A 21,893-nucleotide genomic window follows, 5' to 3' on the forward strand; every position below is an offset into this window, starting at 1 on the left:
CACGTTGTAATATGAGATATTTACACAGAAAGATATTACACGTGAGGATTTTTTAACTTTTAATTAAATCCATATGGTAACAAAAACAAATACATATTGCAAATGCTTTTTTTCGAACCGTGCCCGTAACGCGGCTACTTTTAAATATACGTTGCGTATACTTCTTTACTGAACAACATTCCAATATCTCCTAACGACTGGTAAAAAATATATATACTGCAGCCTACCAGGAAAAGTTATTGATAGCCTTTAACTTAAAAGCAGCGTTTTCGCTCGGGTCTGATGCCGCTCCGCCGCTCGACCCCCTCCTTTCCGTTTATTCGCAAACGGCGTTTTCCCACAAGACACCGCGAAACCGGGTGTGACGTCATAGCATCCCGCGATGTAGTACAGAAAACAAATATAGTTAAAACTCTTCTAACTTTAACTAGAAAATGAATTACTAAGCAAAAATATTATAAACTAAATAACTGCCATAAGGCAGCACAATGCTTCGAGTGTTTTCCATGTTGATGAGGGTGAGTACAAATGACTGATTTACAATAATTTAATTGTGAAAGTGCGCTTGATTTATCGTACAATTTCATTGGACCTCTGTGAACTACTCATCAATTTTATTGGTCTACTGTTATGAGGCAAAATGTTTACGAGGCGGCATGAAAAAAATCATGTATTAGCCGCTCCGGATTAAAGGCCGCAAAGTTCAAAGCTGTTCAAAATGTGGGAAAAAAGTAGCGGCTTAAAATCCGGAATCTACGGTAATCTCTCTCAGTAGGATGAAGGAAACACCATATATCAGAGATACCATAATTAGAGAGAAACGATTGAATAGCTAAGGCAGATTTAGTAGGTGGTCTAGTAACAGAGGATGATCGATCCAAACTAGGATCTAACCAACAATTGAAATCACCACCCAGTATAAGAGAGTATGAGTTTAAGTCTGGTAGTGAGGAGAAAAAACGTTCAAAAAAATTAACATCATCAAAATTGGGGGCATACAGGTTTGCTAGTACAACTGTAGTATTATATAGTTTGCCAGAAACAATAACAAAGCGGCCATTTGTATCAGATATCCCCCCCTAGCTTTGGCAACAAAGGATGAATGAAAATGCTGACCTGCCCACTTTGACAAAAGCCGGGAGTTATCAGAACAACGAATATGAGTTTCTTGAAGGAAGGTAATGTCCGCTTTGAGTTGTTTAATATGTGAGAAGACCTTCCTTCTTTTAACAGGGTGATTCAATCCCTTTACATTGCAGCTCACAAATTTAAGTGTATTAACCATTATCAATTGTTAGTGCGTAGAAGGCAGCAGGCATATAAAAAGTCAAGCAGTACAATAACAGTCTGGGAGCAAAAATGTAAACATAGATTCGTAGAATCAAAACAGAAACATGTACTGAGTAACAGAGATAGATAGATACTTTATTCATCCCCATGGGGAAATTCAACTTTTTTTCCAATGTCCCATACACTTGTTGTAGCAAAACTAATTACATACAATACTTAACTCAGTAAAAAAATATGATATGCATCTAAATCACTATCTCAAAAAGCATTAATAATAGCTTTTAAAAAGTTCTTAAGTCCTGGCGGTTGAATTGTAAAGCCTAATGGCATTGGGGAGTATTGACCTCTTCATCCTGTCTGAGGAGCATTGCATCGATAGTAACCTGTCGCTGAAACTGCTTCTCTGTCCACCCCCACCCTCCCAACCCAAAACTAGACGGCTACCAAAAAAAGCAGCTAGCTCTACCAAAAAAATTAACCCAAATATGACTTCCAGTTCTGTGTCATTAACAACAGTTCCGTATAAATACTATAACAAATGGTAACTAGTTTATGCACTAGAAAACATGGCAAATAGGAACAGCTTCAGCAGAAGTGTGAGACTTAATACAAAGAAAATCAAGAGAAAACCAAAACTAACTTACCCGCGAAAAATTATTAGAAGATTAAAAGAAAAAAAAGGGAGGGAGAAAAGAGGAAAATTATAGATTCGAAAAGAGTACTTATCAACCATTTACAGAAAAAAAAAGCGAAACTTAAACTATGAATCAACCAACAGGGAGGCCTTCAATAGAAACTCCCAACCTCCAAAACAAGTTAAAGTTAATTGTAGATCTCTATAGATAAAGTTATACAAGAATACAATAGATTGCACAAGTACAATCTAAACGTCCGCAGGGAAACATTGAACTCGGATTATCTATTTAGAAAGAACGCACCAAGTCCAGGGAGAGGTTGTCTACAGCCCTTAGAGTCTCAATAGATAATGTCTGAATTATTCAAGTACAGTCTGAGACTGGAAAAAAAGTAGCTTTACTACGAGAGGTACTTATCCACCATTTTAGAAGGTCAGACCGGGTTCCTGAGGAGACGGGATAGCCGGAAGACTTCCGACAAATGCTTCAGCATCCTTAACTGATTTAAACCACTTATATTCTCCAGTAGTAAGCGTAATTCGCAGGTCAGCTGGATTGCGAAGAGATGGTCTAAAACCACGATCAAAAAGCACTTTCATTACACCTTTAAACTCAGCGCGCATCTTCAGAACCTGGGGGGCAAAATCCTCCACAAAACGAATGACTGTATTTTGAAAAGCAAAAGTACCTCTGCGGCGTGCCTCCATAATCAAGCGGTTTTTCACCTGGTATTGATGAAAGCACAAAATTACCGGCCGTGGGCAGGAACCCAGAGTTGCACGGGGAACGTAGATCCTGTGTGCCCTTTCAAGTTCAGGTGGAGTCAGAAGAAATTCTTTCCCAAAAATCTCACAGAGAAAATCGGAAAAAAATTTCATGGGAGAGCCCTGTTCGGTGGCCTCTGGCAAACCAAGAATTCGTAGATTGCAACGTCTGCTGCGGTTTTCAAGATCCACTATTTTGGAAAAAAGCTTACAAACCTGCTGCTCCAGGCTGGAGCATAGGGTTTCCAAATATTGGGCACGGCGTTTTAAATCTTCAGAAGCCGAGTCAATGCAAGATAAATGTTCGGCATGTTCGTCCACTTTAGCGTTGATCCGATCCAATTTGACATCCAGCTGGTTGAAAGAAGTTCTAAATTCCTTTAAAATATCTTGTCGATGCTGTTCCAAAGCAGCGAAAATGTCAGTCGGCAAAGTTGAAGAAATTTCTTTTTTCCCGGTTTTAGTACTTTTGTTAGACATTGTAAGATAGATGTGTTCGCAGGCAAGTAAGAGAAACCTAATAAAATACCTAACTAAGGTTTAAGAATGGAGACATATAGTGCAAAGTGACGGAGCAAAAGTTCGGAACAGCTAAACAGTCGCCATCTTGCCGGAAGTCCCGAGCGGAGGGAATTGTTGACCATCCACCCTGTCTATGCCTTTCACTTTATAAACTCCATCAGATTTTCCCTCAGCTTCTGATGCCCTAGAGAAAGCAGTCAAACTTTAGCCAACCCATAATAGGGGAGTCTTAAGACCAGAGAGTTCAGCCTCAGAAAGGAACATCGATTTAGAGCAGAGATGAGGAATTTCTTTAGCTAGTGGGTGGTGAATCTGTGGAATTCATGCAACTATGGAGGTCAAGTCATTGGATATATTTAAAACAGAGGTCGATAGGTTCTTGAATAGTCAGGGTGTCAGAAAAAAGGGACTAAGAGGGATAATAAATCGGCCATAATGGAATGGCTGAGCAGATTTGATGGGTCAAATGGTCTAATTCTGCTCCTGGGTCTTAAGATGTCTCCATATAGCTAATACTCTCTCATCCTGTCAGTACTCTGATGAACCTCTTCTGCACTGTTGAGAATCTCCGCATTCTCCCTGTAATGTGGCGATCGATGAAGGCCAGCATACCATATGCCACCTTAACCACCTTGTTTATGTTGCCATGTTCAGGGAGCCATGGATTTTGACACCAAGACCTCTGTTATCTGTACTCCAGGAATCCTGATATTTTCTATCTATTTTACATTTGTATCTAACCTCTAGAGTAGAACACTTTAAAATTGATCGGGTTAATCTCAATCTGCTATTTCTCTGCCCATATCTGCAATTGATCCATATCTTGATGAATCCTTTGACAACCTTTTTCATTGTTCAGGCTACAATGGTTCACCTCATGCCCAAAGTACAGCAGCAGCTAGCTACCACCAAGGTATTAAAGAAATAGTTTGTAAAGGCCATTGGGCCTTTGAAAGGCTGCTTTGAGGTTACTGACTGGAATGTGCTTTGTGAATCATATGGGGAGGACATTAATGAACTTACTGATTGCATCACTGGCTACATCAACTTCTGTGTGGACTCTCTAGTACCATCAAGAACTGTTTGCTGCTTCCCTAACAATAAACCATGGGACACCAGTGATCTAAAAGCTCTTCTCAACCACAAAAAGAAACCCTTTAGACCAGGAGACAGAGGAATTGAAATATGTGCAGAGGTGGCTAAAGAGGAATAAATACAGGAGCACTTTTAATAATAGACTAAGACAATGGCGCAACTCTAAAGAGCACTATATGCGGTCATTCTCACCCTTGGCCATTAGACTCTATAATGTGTCAACCTATAGCCAGGGAACTGATGACCTCCTCCTGTTACACTGTTTGAGGTAACTTTCTAAAAATTCTTTCTTACTTCTCTTTTAATATTTGTATATCTGTGCATTTGCTATGCTACTGTGACACTGTGATTTCCTTTGTGATCAATAAAGGAAATTTCCATTTATCAATTTGAGTCATCTGCAGACAATTGGCACACCTACACTTTCATCCAGATCATTGATGTAAACAGCAAAGGTCCCAGCATTGATACATGTCAAACACCACTGGCCACATTCAGTATAGCCCCAACCCTACCAGCACACCTTGCTATGGGCAAGACCATAAGAAGCAGAATTAGGCCATTTGGCCCATCAAGACTGTGCAGCCATTCCAACATGGCTGATTTATTATCCCTCTCAACCCCTTTCTCAACTTCTCGTGGTGTACTAATCTGTCGATGACGTCCCAATATTGCGCACCAGACCTGGAATACCTCACAATTAAGTGCCAGCTATTTTACCTGCCGCGAGAGATTTCTGCAATTATTTTCGTAGCGGTGTATATTCCATCTCAAGCCAAATATCAACAGATGTGAAACTGTACATCCTGATGCCTTTCCTGTACATTCCCAAACCAAAAGCTGTGGATGAACCAAGGGGTTTGTGGTCTGCTGTGGGCTAGATCTGTGACATTTAAGTCTGGCAATCTAAGTCTGTATAAGAAAAGCTGGTATAACTTGTGAAGGGCTATTTTGAAGAACCAAGAAACAATTCCAAGCGAGGTTGGAGGCAACATCGGACGCATATCAACTCTGGCAAGGTTTGCAGACCATTACTTCCTACAAAGCTAAAAACAACATCAGGAATGGCAGTGATGCTTCACTACCGGATGAGCTCAATGCCTTTTTACGCGCTTTGAAAGAGAGAATACAATCACAGTTATGAGGACCCCAACAGCATATATTGACCCTGTGATCTTTGTCTCGGAGGTAGATGTCAGGCTGTCTTTCAAGAGGATGAACTCTCGCAAGGCAGCAGGACCCAAAGAAGTACCTGGTAATGCTCTGAAAGCCTGTGAAAACCAACTGGTGGGGGTATTCAAAGACATCTTAATCTCTCATTGCTACAGTCAGATGTTCCCACCTGTTTCAAAAGAGCATCATAAGCTGCCTTAACAACTATCGTCCAATAGAGCTCATATCTACAGTAATGAAAGGCTTTGAGAGGTTGGTCATGGCTAGAATCAACACCCATCTTAGGAAGGACCTGGACCCACTGCAGTTTGCCTATCACTACAATAACTCAGTGATCTCAATGGCTATCCACTTGGCCTTAGATCACCTGGATACGACAAATACCTAAATCAGGATGCTGTTTATTGACTATAGCTCGGCATTTAACATCCATCAGTCCTACAGTCCTGACTGGAACACTACAGAACCTATACCTCCATCTGCAACCGGAAGACCACAGTCTGTGCAGATTGGAAATAACATCCCCACCTTGCTGACATTCAGCAGTGGTGCACCATAGGGGTGCATGCTTAGCCCATTGCTCTACTCTCTACACCCTTAACTATGTGGCTGGGCATAGCTCAAATGCTAACTACAAATTTGCTGATGATACAACCATTGTTAGCAGAATTTCAGATGGTCATGAAAGGGGATACAGAAGCAAGATATGCCAGTTAAGTAGTATCTCAGGAATAATCTTGCACTCAATGTCAGCAAGACCATAGAGCTGATTGTGGAATTCAGAAAAGGTAAGATGAAGTAACAGAAACCATCTCTTAGAGGGATCAGAAATGGAGAAAGTGAGCAATTTCAATTTTCTGGGTGTCAGTATCTCTCAGGACCTAACCGGGACACAACATATTGGTGCAGCTATAAAGAAAGCAAGGCAGTAGCTACATTTAATTCAGAGTTTGAAGAGATTTGGTTTGTCAATTAAACTACTTGAACACTTCTACAAATAAGACTGTAAGACCATAAGACATAGGAGCAGAATTAGGCCATTTGGCCCATCGAGTCTGCTCTGCCATTTAATCATGGCTGATCCTTTTTTCTCCCCCTCAACCCCATTTCCCAGCTTCTCCCTGTAACCTTTGATGCCATGTCCAATCAAGAATCTTATCAATCTCTGCCTTAAATATACCCAGTGACCTGGCCTCCACAGCTGCACGTGGCAACAAATTCCACAATTTCACCACCCTCTGGCTAAAGAAATTTTTTCCACATTTCTGTTTTGAATGGACGCCCCTCTATCCTGATGCTGTGCCCTCTTGTCCTAGACTCTCCCACCACGGGAAACATCTTTTCCACATCTACTCTGTCCAGTCCTTTCAATATTCGAAAGGTTTCAATGAGATTACCCCTCATTCTTCTAAATTCCAGCGAGTACAGACCTAGAGCCATCAAATGTTCCTCGTATGATAACCCTTTCATTCCTGGAATTATCCTTGTGAACCTCCTCTGGACCCTTTCTAATGCCAGTGCATTTCTTCTAAGATGAGCCCAAAACTGTTCACAATACTCAAGGTGGGTTCTCAGCAGTGCCTTATAAAGCCTCAGCATCACATCCCCGCCCTTGTATTCTAGACCTCTTGAAATAAATGCTAACATGGCATTTGCCTTCCTCACCACCGACTCAACCTACAAGTTAACCTTTATGGTGTTCTACACAAGGACTCCCAAGTCCCTCTGCATTTCAGATTTTTGGATTTTCTCCTGTTTAGAAAATAGTCCGCACATTTATTTCTACTATCAAAGGGCATGACCGTGCATTTTCCAACATAGTATTTCATTTGCCATTCCCTTGCCCATTCTCCTAGTCTAAGTCCTTCTGCATCGTACCTATTTCTTCAACACGACCTGCCCCTCCACCAATCTTTGTATCATCTGCAAACTTGGCAACAAGGACATCTATTTCATCATCTAAATCATTTATATACTGCATAAAACAAAGTGGTCCTAACACTGACCCCTGCGGAACACTGCTAATCACTGGCAGCCAACCAGACAAGGATCCTTTTATTCCCACTCCCTGCTTTCTTCCAATCAGCCAATCCTCTAACCATGTTAGTAACTTCCCTGTAATATCACAGGCTCTTAACTTGGTAAGCAGCCTCATGTATGGCACCTTGTCAAAGTCCTTCTGAAAGTCCAAATATACAACATCCACTGCGTCCCCTTTATCTATCCTATTTTTAATCTCCTCAAAGAATTCCAACAGGTTCGTTAGGCAGGATTTTCCCTGAAGGAAACCATGCTGACTTTGTACTATCTTGTCCTGCGTCACCAAGTACTCCATCACCTCGTCCTTAACAATTGACTCTTAACATCTTCCCAACCCATGAGGTCAGGCTAACTGGTCTGTAATTTCCTTTCTGCTGCTTTCTTCCTTTCTTAAAGAGCGGAGTGACATTTGCAGTTTCCTAGTCCTCTGACACCATGCCAGAGTCCAATGATTTTTTAAAGAACATTACTACTGCTGCCACAATCTCTAACGTTACCTCTTTCAGAGACCTAGAATGCAGTTCATCTGGTCTGGGTGACCTATGTACTTGTAGGTATTTCAGCTTTTTGAGCACCTTCTCTCTTATAATAGTAACTGCACCCACTTCTCTTCCTTCACACAATACAACATCTGGCACATTGCTAGTATCTGCCACAGTGAGTCTGATGCAAAATACTCATTTAGTTCATCAGCCATCTCCTTGACCCTGTTATTATTTCTCCTGCCTCAGATATCCACTTTCAACTCTCTTTTTTTTACATACTTAAAAAAGCTTTGACTATCCACTTTGATATTATTTCTTAGCCTGCTTTCATAATTTCATTTTTCCCTTCTAATGATTTTTTTAGTTGTTGTCTGTCGGTTTTTAAAAACTTCCTGATCCTCTATCTTCCCACTAATTTTTGTTTTGTTCTATGCCCTCTCTTTTGTTTTTACATTAGCTTTGACTTCCCTTGTACTATTGTGCCATTTTTGTACCATACCAGTTGTACTATTTTACCATCTGAGTATTTCTTCACTTTTGGAATATACATGTCCTGCAGCTTCCTCATTTTTCCAGAAATGCACACCATTTCTGCTCTGCTGAGATCCCTGCCAGCAGCTCCTCCCAATTTACTTTGGCCAACTTCTCTCTCATACCACTGTAATTTTCCTTACTCCACTGGAATACTGCTACGTCAGACTTTACTTTCTCCCTAAGAAATTTCAAGTTGAACTCAGTCATATTGTGATCACTGGTTCTTAAGGTCCTTTTACCTTAAGCTCCCTAATCACCTCTGGCTCATTAAATAACACCCAATCCAATATAGCTGATCTCCTAGTAGGCCCAATGACAAACTGCTCTAAAAAGCCATCTCTTAGGCATTCAACAAACTCACTCTCTTGAGATCCATTACCAACCTGATTTTCCTAATCGACCTGCATGTTAAAATTTCCCATGACTACCCTTTTGACACACCTTTTCTATTTCCTGTTGTAATCTGTGGTCCACCTCCCAGCCACTGTATATAACTGCCATCGGCATCCTTTTACCTTTGCAGTTTCTTAACTCAACCCACAAGGATTCAACATCTTCCGATCCTATGTCATACCTTTCTACTGATTTGATGCCATTCTTTACCAGTAGAGCCGCACCTTCCCCCCTGCCTACCTTCCTATCCCTCGACTACAATGTGTAACCTTGGACATTCAGCTCCTAACTATAACCATCCTTCGGCCATGGTTCAGTGATTGCCACAACATCATACCTGACAATCTGTAATTGTGCAACAAGATTATCCACCTTATTTCTTATACTCCTTGCATTGAGATACAATACCTTGAGTACTGTGTTTGCTACCCTTTCTGATTCTGCATCCCTAATGCACTGATACTGTCTGCGACTATGTCCCATCACATGCCTATCCTTCCGTGTGGTCTGACTGCGTGGTATCTTTACTATTTTACCATTCGTCCTATCCTGAGTCTCATCACTCCAGTTCACACCCCTCTGCCAAATTAGTTTAAACCCTCCCCAACAGCTCTAGCAAACCTGCCCATGACAATATTGGTCCCCCTCGGATTTAGGTGCAATCCGTAACTTTTGAGCATGTCATACCTCCCCCAGAAGAGATCCCAATGATCCAAGAATCTGAAGCCCGTGCACCAGCTTCTCAGCCACGCATTTATCTGCCAAATCATCCTGTTTCTACTCTCACTTGCGCGTGACACAGGCAGCAATCCAGAAATTACTACGCTGGAGGTCCTGCTTCTCAACTTTCTACAGAGCTCTCTAAAATAATTTTTCAGGACCTCTTTGCTTTTCCTTCCTATGTCATTGGTACCAATATGTACCAAGACATCTGGCTGCTGTCCCTCCCTCTCAAAAATGCTGTGCATGCAATCTGAGATGTCCCTGACCCCGGTACCTGGGAGGCAACATACCATCCGGGTGTCCAATTCACGTCCACAGAATCTCCTGTCTGCTCCCCTGACTATCGAGTCCCCTGTCACTACAACACCCTTCTTCTCTCTCTTTCCCTTCTGCACCATGGAGCCATGCTTAGTGCCTGTAACTTGGTCGCAGTGGCATTCCCACAAAAGTATCCAAAGTGGTATACTTGCTTTTAAGGGGAATGGCCACAGGTATGCTCTGCTCTAACTGCCTATTCACATATCCGTTCCTCCTGAAGTTCACCCAGCTATTGTAACTCTGACCAATTATCTCCTCACTCTCCTGTACAAGCCGAGGGTCATCCGGTTGCTGCTCCAGATCCCTAACACGGTCTTGAAGGAACTGCAGCCGGATGTACTTCATGCAAATGTAGTCCCACGACTCCAACATCCGGCATGAAGAACACACGACTGCCATTTACAATACCAGGTACAGTAAGAGAAAAACAAAATGAAAATCTGAAAAGAAACCTACCCAGAGCCTACTCTTCTTCCAAGCTGAAGCTTTCTTTGAGCCTAAGCTTGACTCTTCTTCTCTCGTCGCTGGCCAATCCGCTTGTCCCTCATATACTTTTATTTAGTTTGCAGTGCTCTGCTCCCACTGCTGATAGGGCATATGCAAAGGCCAAACACCCATGAAGCTTTCTTTTTAAATAAGCGTCACCGACCTGCAAGAAACCTCTTTGTTGTGCTCTGCACCCACTGCTGATAGGGCCTCTGCAATGGCCAAATGCCCGCATAGCTCTCTTTTTAAATTAGCGTCACCGATGTGCTGTGGCGAGCATTCTGACTGGCTGCATTTGTTATGTACGGGGGGGGGGTGGGGTTGGGGAGAAGAGCAACTGTGCAAGATCAAAGTAAGTTGCAGAAACCTATAAAATTAGTCAGCTCCATCATGGCTACTAGCCTCTGTAGTATCCAAGAAGTCTTCAAAGAGCAGTGCCTTGGGAAGGTGGCACTCATCATTAATGACTTTCTGTTCTCATGTTACCATCAGGAAGGAGGTTCAGGAGCTTGAAGGCGCACACTCAGCTATTCAGGAACAGCTTCTTCCCCTCTGCCATCCAATTTCTAAATAGACATTGAACCCATGAACACTACCTCACTACTTCTTTATTTCTGATATTTTGTACACTATTTAACTTGATTATTTTCCAGCATTTTGTGTCTGTTGCTTGGATTTCCATTATTTGCCGATTTTCTCTTGTTTGTGATTATATTTCTCTATATTTATTTATTTATTTGTGTATTTCATTGTACTCCTGCTGTAAAGTTGACAAATTTCATGCCATATGTTTGTGATACTAAACCTGATTCTGATTCTGCTGCCTTGTAAAATTTGATGCTCCAATTATACACTGGAATTTGGAAGGATGAGAGGGGATCTGATTGAGATATATAAGATTATTAAGAGATTGGACATGCTAGAGGCAGGAAACATGTTCCCAATGTTGGGGGAGTCCAGAACTAGAGGCCACAATTTAATAATAAGGAGTAGGCCATTTAGAACAAAGTTGAGGAAAAACTTTTTTACCCCGAGAGTTGTGGATCTATGGAATGCTCTGCCTCAGAAGGCAGTGGAGGCCGATTCTCTGGATGCTTTCAAGAGAGAGTTAGATAGAGCTCTTAAGGATAGTGGAGTCAAGGGATATGGGGAGAAGGCAGGAATGGGTTACTGATTGTGGCTGATCAGCCATGATCACATTGAATGGTGGTGCTGGCTCGAAGGGCCGAAGGGCCTACTCCTGCACCTATTGTCTATAGTCAAGAACCTATCAACCTCTGCCTTAAAGGTATCTAATGACTTGGTCTTCACGGCCACTCATGATTTCCATAGATTCATCAAGTCAAGTCACTTTTTATTGTCATTTCGACCATAATTGCTGGTACAGTACACAGTGAAAACGAGACAACATTTTTCAGGACCATGGTGCTACATGAAACAGTACAAAAACTACACTGAACTACATAAAAACACAGAAAAAAACTACACCAGACTACAGACCTACCCACGACTGCATAAAGTGCACAAAACAGTGCAGGCATTACAGTAAATAATAAACAAAACAATAGGCACAGTAGAGAGCAGTAAGTTGGTGTTAGTCCAGGCTCTGGGTATTGAGGAGTCTGATAGCTTGGGAAGAAATTGTTACATAGTCTGGTCGTGAGAGCCCGAATGCTTCGAGTGGCAGGAGGCAGAAGAGTTTGTATGAGGGGTGCGTGGGGTCCTTCATAATGCTGTTTGCTTTGCAAATGCAGTGTGTAGTTAAATGTCCGTAATGGCAGGAAGAGAGACCACGATGATCTTCTCAGCTGACCTCACTATCTGCTGCAGGGTCTTGTGATCTAGATGGTGCAATTTCCGAACCAGGCAGTGATGCAGCTGCTCAGGATGCTCTCAGTACAACCCCTGTAGAATGTGATGAGGATGGGGAGTGGGAGATGGACTTTCCTCAGCCTTCGCAGAAAGTAGAGACGCTGCTGGGATTTCTTTACTATGGAGCTGGTGTTGAGGGATCAGGTGAGATTCTCCGCCAGGTGAACACCAAGAAATTTGGTGCTCTTAACGATCTCTACAGAGGAGCCGTTGATGTTCAGCGGGGAGTGGTCACTCCGTGCCCTCCTGAAGTCAACAACCATCTCTTTTGTTCACATTAAGAGACAGGTTGTTGGCTCTGCACCAGTCCGTTAGCCGCTGCACCTCCTCTCTGTATGCTGACTCATCATTCTTGCTGATGAGACCCACCACGGTCGTGTCATCGGCGAACTTGATGATGTGGTTCGAGCTGTGTATTGCAGCACAGTCGTGGGTCAGCAGAGTGAATAGCAGTGGACTGAGCACGCAACCCTGGGGAGCCCCCGTGCTCAGTGTGATGGTGTTGGAGACGCTGCTCCTGATCCGGACCGACTGGGGTCTCCCAGTCAGGAAGTCTAGGATCCAGTTGCAGAGGGAGGTGTTCAGGCCCAGTAGGCTCAGCTTTCCAATCAGTTTCTGAGGGATGATTGTGTTGAATGCTGAACTGAAGTCTATGAATGGCATCCGAACGTACGTGTCTTTTTTGTCCAGTTGGGTTAGGGCCAGGTGGAGGATGATGGCAATGGCGTCGTCTGTTGAGCGGTTGGGACGGTATGCAAACTGCAGGTGGTCCAGTGAGGGGGGCAACAGGGTCTTGATGTGCCTTATGACGAGCCTCTCGAAACACTTCATGATGATGGATGTGAGTACAACGGGACGATAGTCATTGAGGCAGGACACTGAAGACTTCTTCAGCACAGGGACGATGGTGGCAGCCTTGAAGCACGTTAGAACAGTGGCGCTGCTCAGGGAGATGTTGAAGATGTCAGTGAGAACATCTGCTAGCTGGTGTGCACTTCCTTTAAGCACTCTATCAGGAATATTGTTTGGTCCAGCAGCCTTCCGTGGGTTGACACAGCACCTGGTCATTTGGAGGAGGGGTGGACTTCCTCGCTGCCACATCATTTTCCGCCTCAAAACGAGCATAGAAGTTACTCGGCACATCTGGGAGGGAGGCATCACCCGCACAAGTCAAGTGATGTTGTCCTGTAGTTGGTGATATCCTGAATGCCCTTCCACATGCGCCACGTGTTGCTGCTGTCCAGGAAGTGGCTGTGGATTCGCTGGGGATGTGCACACTTTGGCTCTCTGATGGTTCGGGACAGTTTGGCCCTTGCTGTTGCTAGGGCTACCTTGTCGCCTGCTCTGAAGGCGGAATCACGGGTCCTCAGCAGCGCATGCACCTCCGCTGTCATCCATGGCTTCTGGTTAGTGTGTGTAGTGATGGTCTTGGACACAGTGACATCATCGATGCACTTGCTGATGATGTAGCTAATCACTGATGCCATGTACTCCTCTAAGTTCATAGAGTCACCATCAGTTGCAGCCTTCCTGAACACGTGCCAGTCAGTGTGCTCAAAGCAGTCTTGAAGAGCAGAGATGGCTCCTGCTGGCCAGGTTTTCACCTGCTTCTGAACTGGTCTGGAGTGCCTGACGAGCGGTCTGTATGCTGGGATTAGCATAACAGAGATGTAGTCATCCTTTAACTATAGAAATTCCTCCTCAGATTTGTTCTAAATGGACATCCCTAAGTTCTGAGGCTGTCCACATCTACTCTATCTTAGTCTTTCAGTATTTACCTAATCAATCAACTCACCACTGATCCTATCTTCATGTTCTGGATCAATCTACAATGAGGGATTCTGCCAAGTGCCTTACAAAATCTGAATTTTGTAGATGCTGGAGATCTGAAACTAAATTGCAATAATACAAACTATATTCAATGGACTGGGAAGAATTTGATGGAATTGGAGTTAATGTTTCTGGTTGGTCATCTCATCAGAGTTGGGGTGTGGGTTTGAGAGAAAGTTTTAAACTGTTAAGAAAAGGTGAGAACATGAGTGATCTGCAGTGTGAGATGAAATGAAGGATAGTGTAAGGGCCAAGGAAATGAAACAAAGATATTTCTACAGGAAATATTTAGCATAGCAGTGTAAGTTCAGAAGGTTGTCATGTGCCTGGTCCAAAGACGTGCTGTTCTCGGAGCTTACCGCAGATTAAATTGAAACCACGTAGGAGCTACAGGCAACGGCGAGGGTGTGGTGGGTAATTGCAGTGACAAGCAACTGGAAACTTGAGGTTACATTTCAGGAATAGCCTTGACTAAGTTGAGATGACCAAAAGCAGTTTTGATACTAGTTATAAAAATGGTATTGATCCATTTCCCTCACCATAAATGGTGACCATAGTATTTCCGTGTTTAATTGCACCCTTTTACCTTATTTTTTAAATATAGTTCCCTCTCACCATGCATAAATACTGCCACAACATTTGGAGATATAAGGAATGGCAACATCCCAGGTCAACATCGCCGGCGTATTACATCTGTAACACCTCCAACAGATCTTCAGGAGTGGCTTGGCATGTTCCAGGTGAGTGCTTCAGGTAGACATTCCAAACAGTTTGGATTTAATTATGGAATTGGATGAGAGCAACAGTGGTGATCTCCCATTGTACAAAGAATTGATTCTTCATGTACAGGCAGTTCAATGAAAAATTAATAAGGAAAACAAAGGTAGAAGCTGACATAACCTTTCACAGAGCTGGTATCTTGTCCCTTCTCGGACTTCATTTGAATGCACTTGTGAATGGGAATGTGTCATGTATTGTCATGGTTATTTAGATGTATCTGAAGTGTCAGTGCCATTTATAGCCACCCCATGCCGTTTCTGACCACCTGCCCCCCCCCCCCCCCCGTGCCGTTTGTGACCTCCACCCACAACCCCCGCCCCAGTGCCGTTTGTAACCACCCCTGTAATGAAGGTAGGAACATTCTCACCTGTGCTTGCTGTTCACAGAAATGGAGTGGCCCTGAGAAGCTTCTGGCACTGGATGAACTTATTGATCGCTGTGAGACTTCTCAGATCAAGTACATGATGCAGGTCATTGAACCCCAGTTCCAGCGGGACTTCATCTCCCTCCTGCCTAAGGAGGTATGTGTATGGAAGTGTAGAGTGCTCGTGTGCAGTCTGGTTTAGCTGTGACGTTTTGATTGGTTATGCAAGTGTAAAGAAAATGGGAACAGTTTAACTCAGTGGAGGATGGGGTTACTCCCTAACCAGTTCTTTCTCTGTAAAAATTGTACCTGAAGGTCATTTCCTTTACCTGCTTCACTATTTTCAAACTGATCCTGGGGTTTAGTGTTTCAAATGTCAGCTTTTCCGGATCATCTGCAATGGAGTACTCTCTATACTCTATTACTCTGTAATTGGTAACCCTAATCAAATCCGGTTCATTACACAACACCCAGTCCAGAGTTGCCTTTCCCCTAGTGGGCTCAACCACAAGGTGTTCTTAAATACTATCTTATAGGCATTCTACAAATTCCCTGTCTTGGAATCTAACACCAACTTGATTCTCCCAATCTACTGCATATTGAAATCCCCCCTCACTATCATAATATTGCCCTTAATACGTGCCTTTTCTATCTTGCATTGTAATTTGTTGAGCACATCCTGGTTACTGTTCAGAAACCTGCATACTCCCATCAGGGTCTTTTTACCCTTTCAGTTTCAGAACTCTACGCACAGTGATTCCACATCTTGAGGTCCTTTGTTACCTCTTGTCAAATCTAAGGATTTGATTTCATTTTCATATCAGCAGGGTTCGTAAGTTTTTAGCATACTATGTTGGTGCTGGAAGCTGGTGACGCTCAGGGGCTGCCCACAGCAGCTCTGGATTGTATTGGTTGTTCATTGTATGTTTTGATGTACACATGACAAGTGAAGCTAATTAGTAATGTTCTAGAAGATATTGCCCACAGTCTGAAAGTGTCTGAATTATCTTTGGACATTGATACAACCTGGATTCCGCTGTAATACTTTTTCCAACTTGGAGGCCATTCCACCTTTCGGATTTGGACTATGCGATTAATGGGTTTGTGGATAAATTTGCCGATGATACAAAGGTAGGTAGGTGGAGGAGCGGGTAGTGTTGCGGAAACAGAGAGCCTGCAGAGAGATTTAGATAGTTTAGGGGGATGGGCAAAGAAGTGGCAAGTGAAATAAAATGTTGGAAAATGTATGGTCATGCACTTTGGTGGAAGAAATAAATGGGCAGACTATTATTTAGATTGGGGGGGAATTCAAAATGCAGAGATGCAAAGGGACTTGGGAGTCCTTGTGCAGGATACCCTAAAGGTTAACCTCCAGGTTGAGTCGGTGGTGAAGAAGGCGAATGCAATGTTGGCATTCATTTCTAGAGGTACAGAATATAAGAGCAGGGATGTGATGTTGAGGATCTATAAGGCACTCGGGAGACCACACTTGGAGTATTTATTGTGTGCAGTTTTGGGCTCCTTTTTTACTGAAAGGATATAGTGACATTGGAGAGGGTTCAGAGAAGATTCATGAGAATGATTCCAGAAATGAAAGGGTTACCATATGAGGAATGTCTTGCAGCTCTTAGGCTATATTCCCTGGAGTTCAAGAGAATGAGGGGGGATCTCATAGAAACATTCCGAATGTTAAAATGCCTGAACAGATTAGATATGGCAAGGTTATTTCCTGTGGTAGGGGAGTCTAGGACAGAAGGGTGTGACTTCAGGATTGAAGGATGTCTATTTAGAACTGAGATGTGGAGAAATTACTTTAGTCAGAGGTGGTAAATCTGTGGAATTTGTTACCACAAGCGGTTGTGGAGGCCAAGTCATTGGGTATTTTTAAGGCAGAGATAGATAGATTCTTGATTAACCCAGGCATCAAACGCTATGGGGAGAAGGTAGGGGAGTGGGGATGACTGGAAGAATTGTATCAGCCCACGATTGAATGGCAGAGCAGACTCGATGGGCCGAATGGCCTACTTCTACTTCTATATCTTATGGTCTTATTACACAGCACCCAATGCTGAAATTCCTTTTCCCTGGTGGGCTCAACCACCAGCTACTCTAAAAAGCTGTCTTCTAGGCATACCACCCCTCTCTTGGGATCTAGCAATGTACCTGTATATTGAAATCTCCCAGGACTATCACAACATTGGCTTTTTTACATGCCTTTTCTATCTCTCATTGTAATTTGTAGCCCACATCCAAACTACTTTTTGAAGTCCTGTATATAATTCCTTTCAGGGTATTTTTAGCCTTGCAGTTTCTTAACTCTACCCATAAGGATTCTACATCTTTAATTTCTGGATTTTTTTTTTGAAATGGTTGACCCATTCTACCTTGATTTCCCCCAATTGGTTGTATTTCAGAGTGTCTGTATTTCTTGATTCCAGTTAGCACTGTACGTCCTGTCATTTCTGGAGCCAAGGGACCTGCTGCGGGCAGCACAGACTTGTCGGTATTGGCGCATCCTGGCTGAGGATAATCTGCTCTGGAGAGAAAAGTGCAGAGAGGAAGGTGAGTGTTGGGGGAAAGGAGCTGGCATCCTTTTTGCTCAAAGTGTCCATCAGAATTTGTCTGAATCTTATCACTGGAGTAACATTTGAGTGGTGTCAGTCTGTACGTATCTGCCAGTCTATGGATTTGCAGTGCTCTGCCAAAATACAGATTAAAGGGCAGCAGATACCTGAGAACACCTGATAAGAGAATTCAGCACTTTCCCCTTACATTTCAGACTTGCTTGAGTCAAAACACATAGTGAAATGCATCATTTACATTAACAATCAACACACCCAAGGATGTGCTGTGGGCAGCCCACAAGTGTTGGCACATATACTGGCACCAACATATGCCCACCATTTTCATCAGAACAACACAAGCAGCAGCATTGACAACAACCAAACCAGTCCGTTCCCCACCCACTTGTACACACGGGCAGGCCACCTCCGGTTCTCCAGTCCTGGGACCCGGCGGACGTCGGGTGTCTGATCTCCAGACAAGCCGTCCCATAGGCTTTGACTTTTGAGGCACATGGTATGAGGTTTGCTGGCCAGTGATCAGGTCTGTCACGTGCAAAGTCTCCCCCCCCCCCCCCCCCACTGCCCCAGAAAGCAGCATTCATTGTCAAAGACCCCCACCATCCAGGCCATGCTCACTTCTCGCTATTACCATTAGACAGGAGATAAAAAGGCTTAAGGTCCACACCAGCAGGTTCAGGAACTGTTATTACCATCTGGCTCCTGAATCAGCATGGATAACTTCAGTCACCTCAACACAATTGACCTACAGACTCACTTTTGAGGACTCTGCCACTCATGTTCTCAATATTTTTTTTTACACAGTTTTAATATTTTGCACATCAGATGCTTGTTAGTCTTTATAGATTTTTGTAAAATTCTATTGTATTTCTTTATTTTCCTGTAAATACCTGCTAGAAAATGTATCTCAGTAGTATATGATTACATATATACTTTGATAATAAAGTTACTTTGAACTTTGCTTCTTTAGACACTGTACTGACTGTCTCTATACAACTTAAAGATCAAATTGTTAATCATGTTTTGCGCAGCTGAAGGAATTTTCTTTTGTTTTACTGGCCCCGGAATTTTCCTCGACCTCTCTTTTCCACTCATCATTCAATGCTGAATTTCTTCTTGTGTGTCTGTCAGAACATTATTGAAGTAGAAAATGGCCTGTTTCTTCATGTTCCCCTGAGACAAGCCTCAGTCACTTCAACCATGCATGAAATGCCATTGATATTGTTTCAATAACAGTTTAGATCAAAGTGTTTCCAATCAATTTCCAGTGAACATTTAAAATGTTGTCACTTGCTGTGACACACCAATGTACTTGACATCTTTTTGAAATGAGTACTTTGAAGCAATCAGATGTGAAATCTTACTGAATTTAGAAGGCCTTACTATTAGTCTGAATTTTTATATTTGGATGAATGATGGGTGGCAGATATGAGCATGTGAGGAAGGTCGGCAGAGATGTGGGCCAGGGTCCCTCTCGCCACAAGATTGGACATGAAGTTAACTGATCTACTTCTCTGGAACTAAACAATCAAACTGGCTTTGATACAGGATAAAGTTTGAATGGGTTAGGACTATATGCCTTGGAATGTGGGAGAATAAGGGGAGATTTGATTGCGGTCTTCAAAATTATGAAGGGTATACACAGGGAAAAATACAGGCAGGCTTTTTCCACTGAGGTTGGGTGAGACTAGAACTAGAGGTTAAGGGTGTAAGATGAAATGTTTAAGGGGAACATGAGAGGGAACTTCTTCACTTGGTGGTGCAAGTGTGGAACAAGCTGCCAGTGGAAGTAGTTAATGCGAGTTTGATTTCAATATTTAAAAGAAATTTAGATAGATACTTGGATGGGTGGGGTATGGAAACATTTGATTTAGGTGCATGTCGAAGGGACTAAGCAGAATAGCAGTTTAGCATAGACTAGATGGGCCAAAGGACCTGTTTCTGTGTTGTAGTGCTCAATGACTTAATTAGAGATGCGTCATTGATAGGACTTGGTTGCTACTGATCACCATGGTGGAAAGGACATCAAGTTGCCTCTGGTGGTGAGGAGGGAAAGGAACCATACTGTTCAGAAAAAGGCAGTCTGGTTACATCTCCAGTGTAGAAGATCAGGGAGGCTTGCACTGTTAAACAAGGTTGTTTGATTGAAAATTTTGGCATCAATTGCTTGAACTGAATTGTTAGTATTGTAGGAAGAAGGAGAAGAAATTGCAGGGAACCTAGCAGAGATTTTTGTAACTTGCTTGGCTGTGGGTGAGGTACCAAAAGACAGGAGAGGTATTTTTTATTTGTGGATTAAATTAAAACATTTAAGAGAGGTTTGGATAAGTACATGGCTGGGAGGGGTATGAAGGGTTATGGTCCAGGTGTATATCAATGGGACTAGACAGGGAATTACACACCGGTGAGCCTAACATCAGAGGTGAGGAAACTCCAGGAGAAGATTCTGAGGGATGGGATTTATATGCTTTTAGAAAAGCAAGGGCTGATTAAAGATAATCAGTGTAACTTTATGTGTGTGAAATTGTATCTCATTATTTTGGTGGAGGAAGTGACCAAGAGGATTGATAAGTGTTGACATTCTTTTTGTGGACTTTGGTAAACCTTTGACAAAGCCTTGCATGGTCTGGAAGGTTAGTTCAGGGTGAGGGTGAGCTACCCAATTTGATACACTATTGACTTGGAGGTAGAAGGCAGAGGGTGGGTAGTAGAGGATTATTTTCCAAGCGAGAGCCTGTGACCAGTCAGGATTGGTTCACTGATGTTATGTATTTCTGTTGAGAACACAGGTGGACAATATAGCGGTCTGCAGTCTACAGCAGGATCCAGATCAACTGGGAAAATGGGCCAGGCATGGGAGATAGAATTTGAATAGGTGGATCCCTTTTGGAAAGTTAAATCATAGCAGGGCTTGCACAGTGAATGGCAGGACCCTGGTGAGTGTTGTAGAACAGAGGTACCTAGGGTTACAGGTACAGAGTTCCTGAAAGTGGTGACACGTGTGGTAGACAAGGCAGTCAAGAATGCTTATGGCATATTTATCTACATCGGATGGGGCATTGAGTACAAGATTGGGATGCCACGTTACAGCTGTACAACATCTTGGTAAGACTGCACCTGGAGTACTTGCGTAGTTCTAGACATCATTATATTGGAAGAATGTGAATGCGCTACAGTCTTGGGACACTACAGCACAGAAACAGGCACATCTACTCTCTGGTGAACCATTAATCTGCCTAGTCCCATCGACCTGCTCCCGGACCACAGCCATTCATGCCCCTCCCATTCATGTACTTATTCAAATTTCTCTTAATTGTAGAAATCAAACTCGCATCCACCACTTCCCTTGGCAGCTTGTTCCATGCTTTCACCACCTGCTGAGTGAAGAAACTTTCCCCTCTGATTCACTTTAAATATTTCACCTTTCATCCTTAACCTATGAGCTCTAGATGTAGCCTCACCCAACCCTAGTGGAAACCAACTGCTTGCATTTATCCTATCTATATCCCTCATAATTTTATATACCTCTATCAAATCTCCCTCAATCTTCTACATTCTAGGTGAACCCCCTTTTTACCAGACGTCTCTAGAAACCCAGCTTGTTAGCACCTTGCTAACAGCCACTGGACTCAGCGGTGAGAAACCCACCTTTCACAAACTTTATATGTCCAGGGTCAGTATGACTTGGGTCCCACCAAACTGGGACGTTGGGATGTTTTGACTACCCAAACTCCATTCTGAGCAACTACTGTATAAATACTGCCCCACGTGCAATTATGCATCGGCAAGAAATAACAGATCGTACACCTCATACATTTATAAAGAAGATGTATTTATGAATGTCAGCATAATCAAACAGTTATTAAAGAAGAAAGAAAAAAAAAGGGGCCCATTATAATTAAACCGGTCAAACTTGCACAAAGTTGGAGCTCATATCTTCCTAAAGCTGGATGTGTCTCTTACTCAACGTACCAATTCCTATTCACCAGTCACCGGTAGAACTTCCC

General features: G+C 42.9%; 1 protein-coding gene across 2 annotated transcripts in view; it reads left to right on the forward strand.

Annotated features, from left to right (window-relative positions):
- Nucleotides 1-21,893, forward strand: part of LOC140727137 (F-box/WD repeat-containing protein 7-like) — a 263,330-nt gene that overhangs the window by 192,153 nt on the left and 49,284 nt on the right. For both annotated transcript variants that reach the window (XM_073044431.1, XM_073044432.1), the window contains 3 exons: nt 14,765-14,900; nt 15,327-15,461; nt 17,743-17,866. In XM_073044431.1, coding sequence (XP_072900532.1) covers nt 14,765-14,900; nt 15,327-15,461; nt 17,743-17,866 — 395 coding nt within the window. The remainder of the gene's footprint in view (nt 1-14,764; nt 14,901-15,326; nt 15,462-17,742; nt 17,867-21,893) is intronic.

This window comes from Hemitrygon akajei, chromosome 4, assembly GCF_048418815.1.
Source record: "Hemitrygon akajei chromosome 4, sHemAka1.3, whole genome shotgun sequence".
NCBI lineage: Eukaryota > Metazoa > Chordata > Chondrichthyes > Myliobatiformes > Dasyatidae > Hemitrygon > Hemitrygon akajei.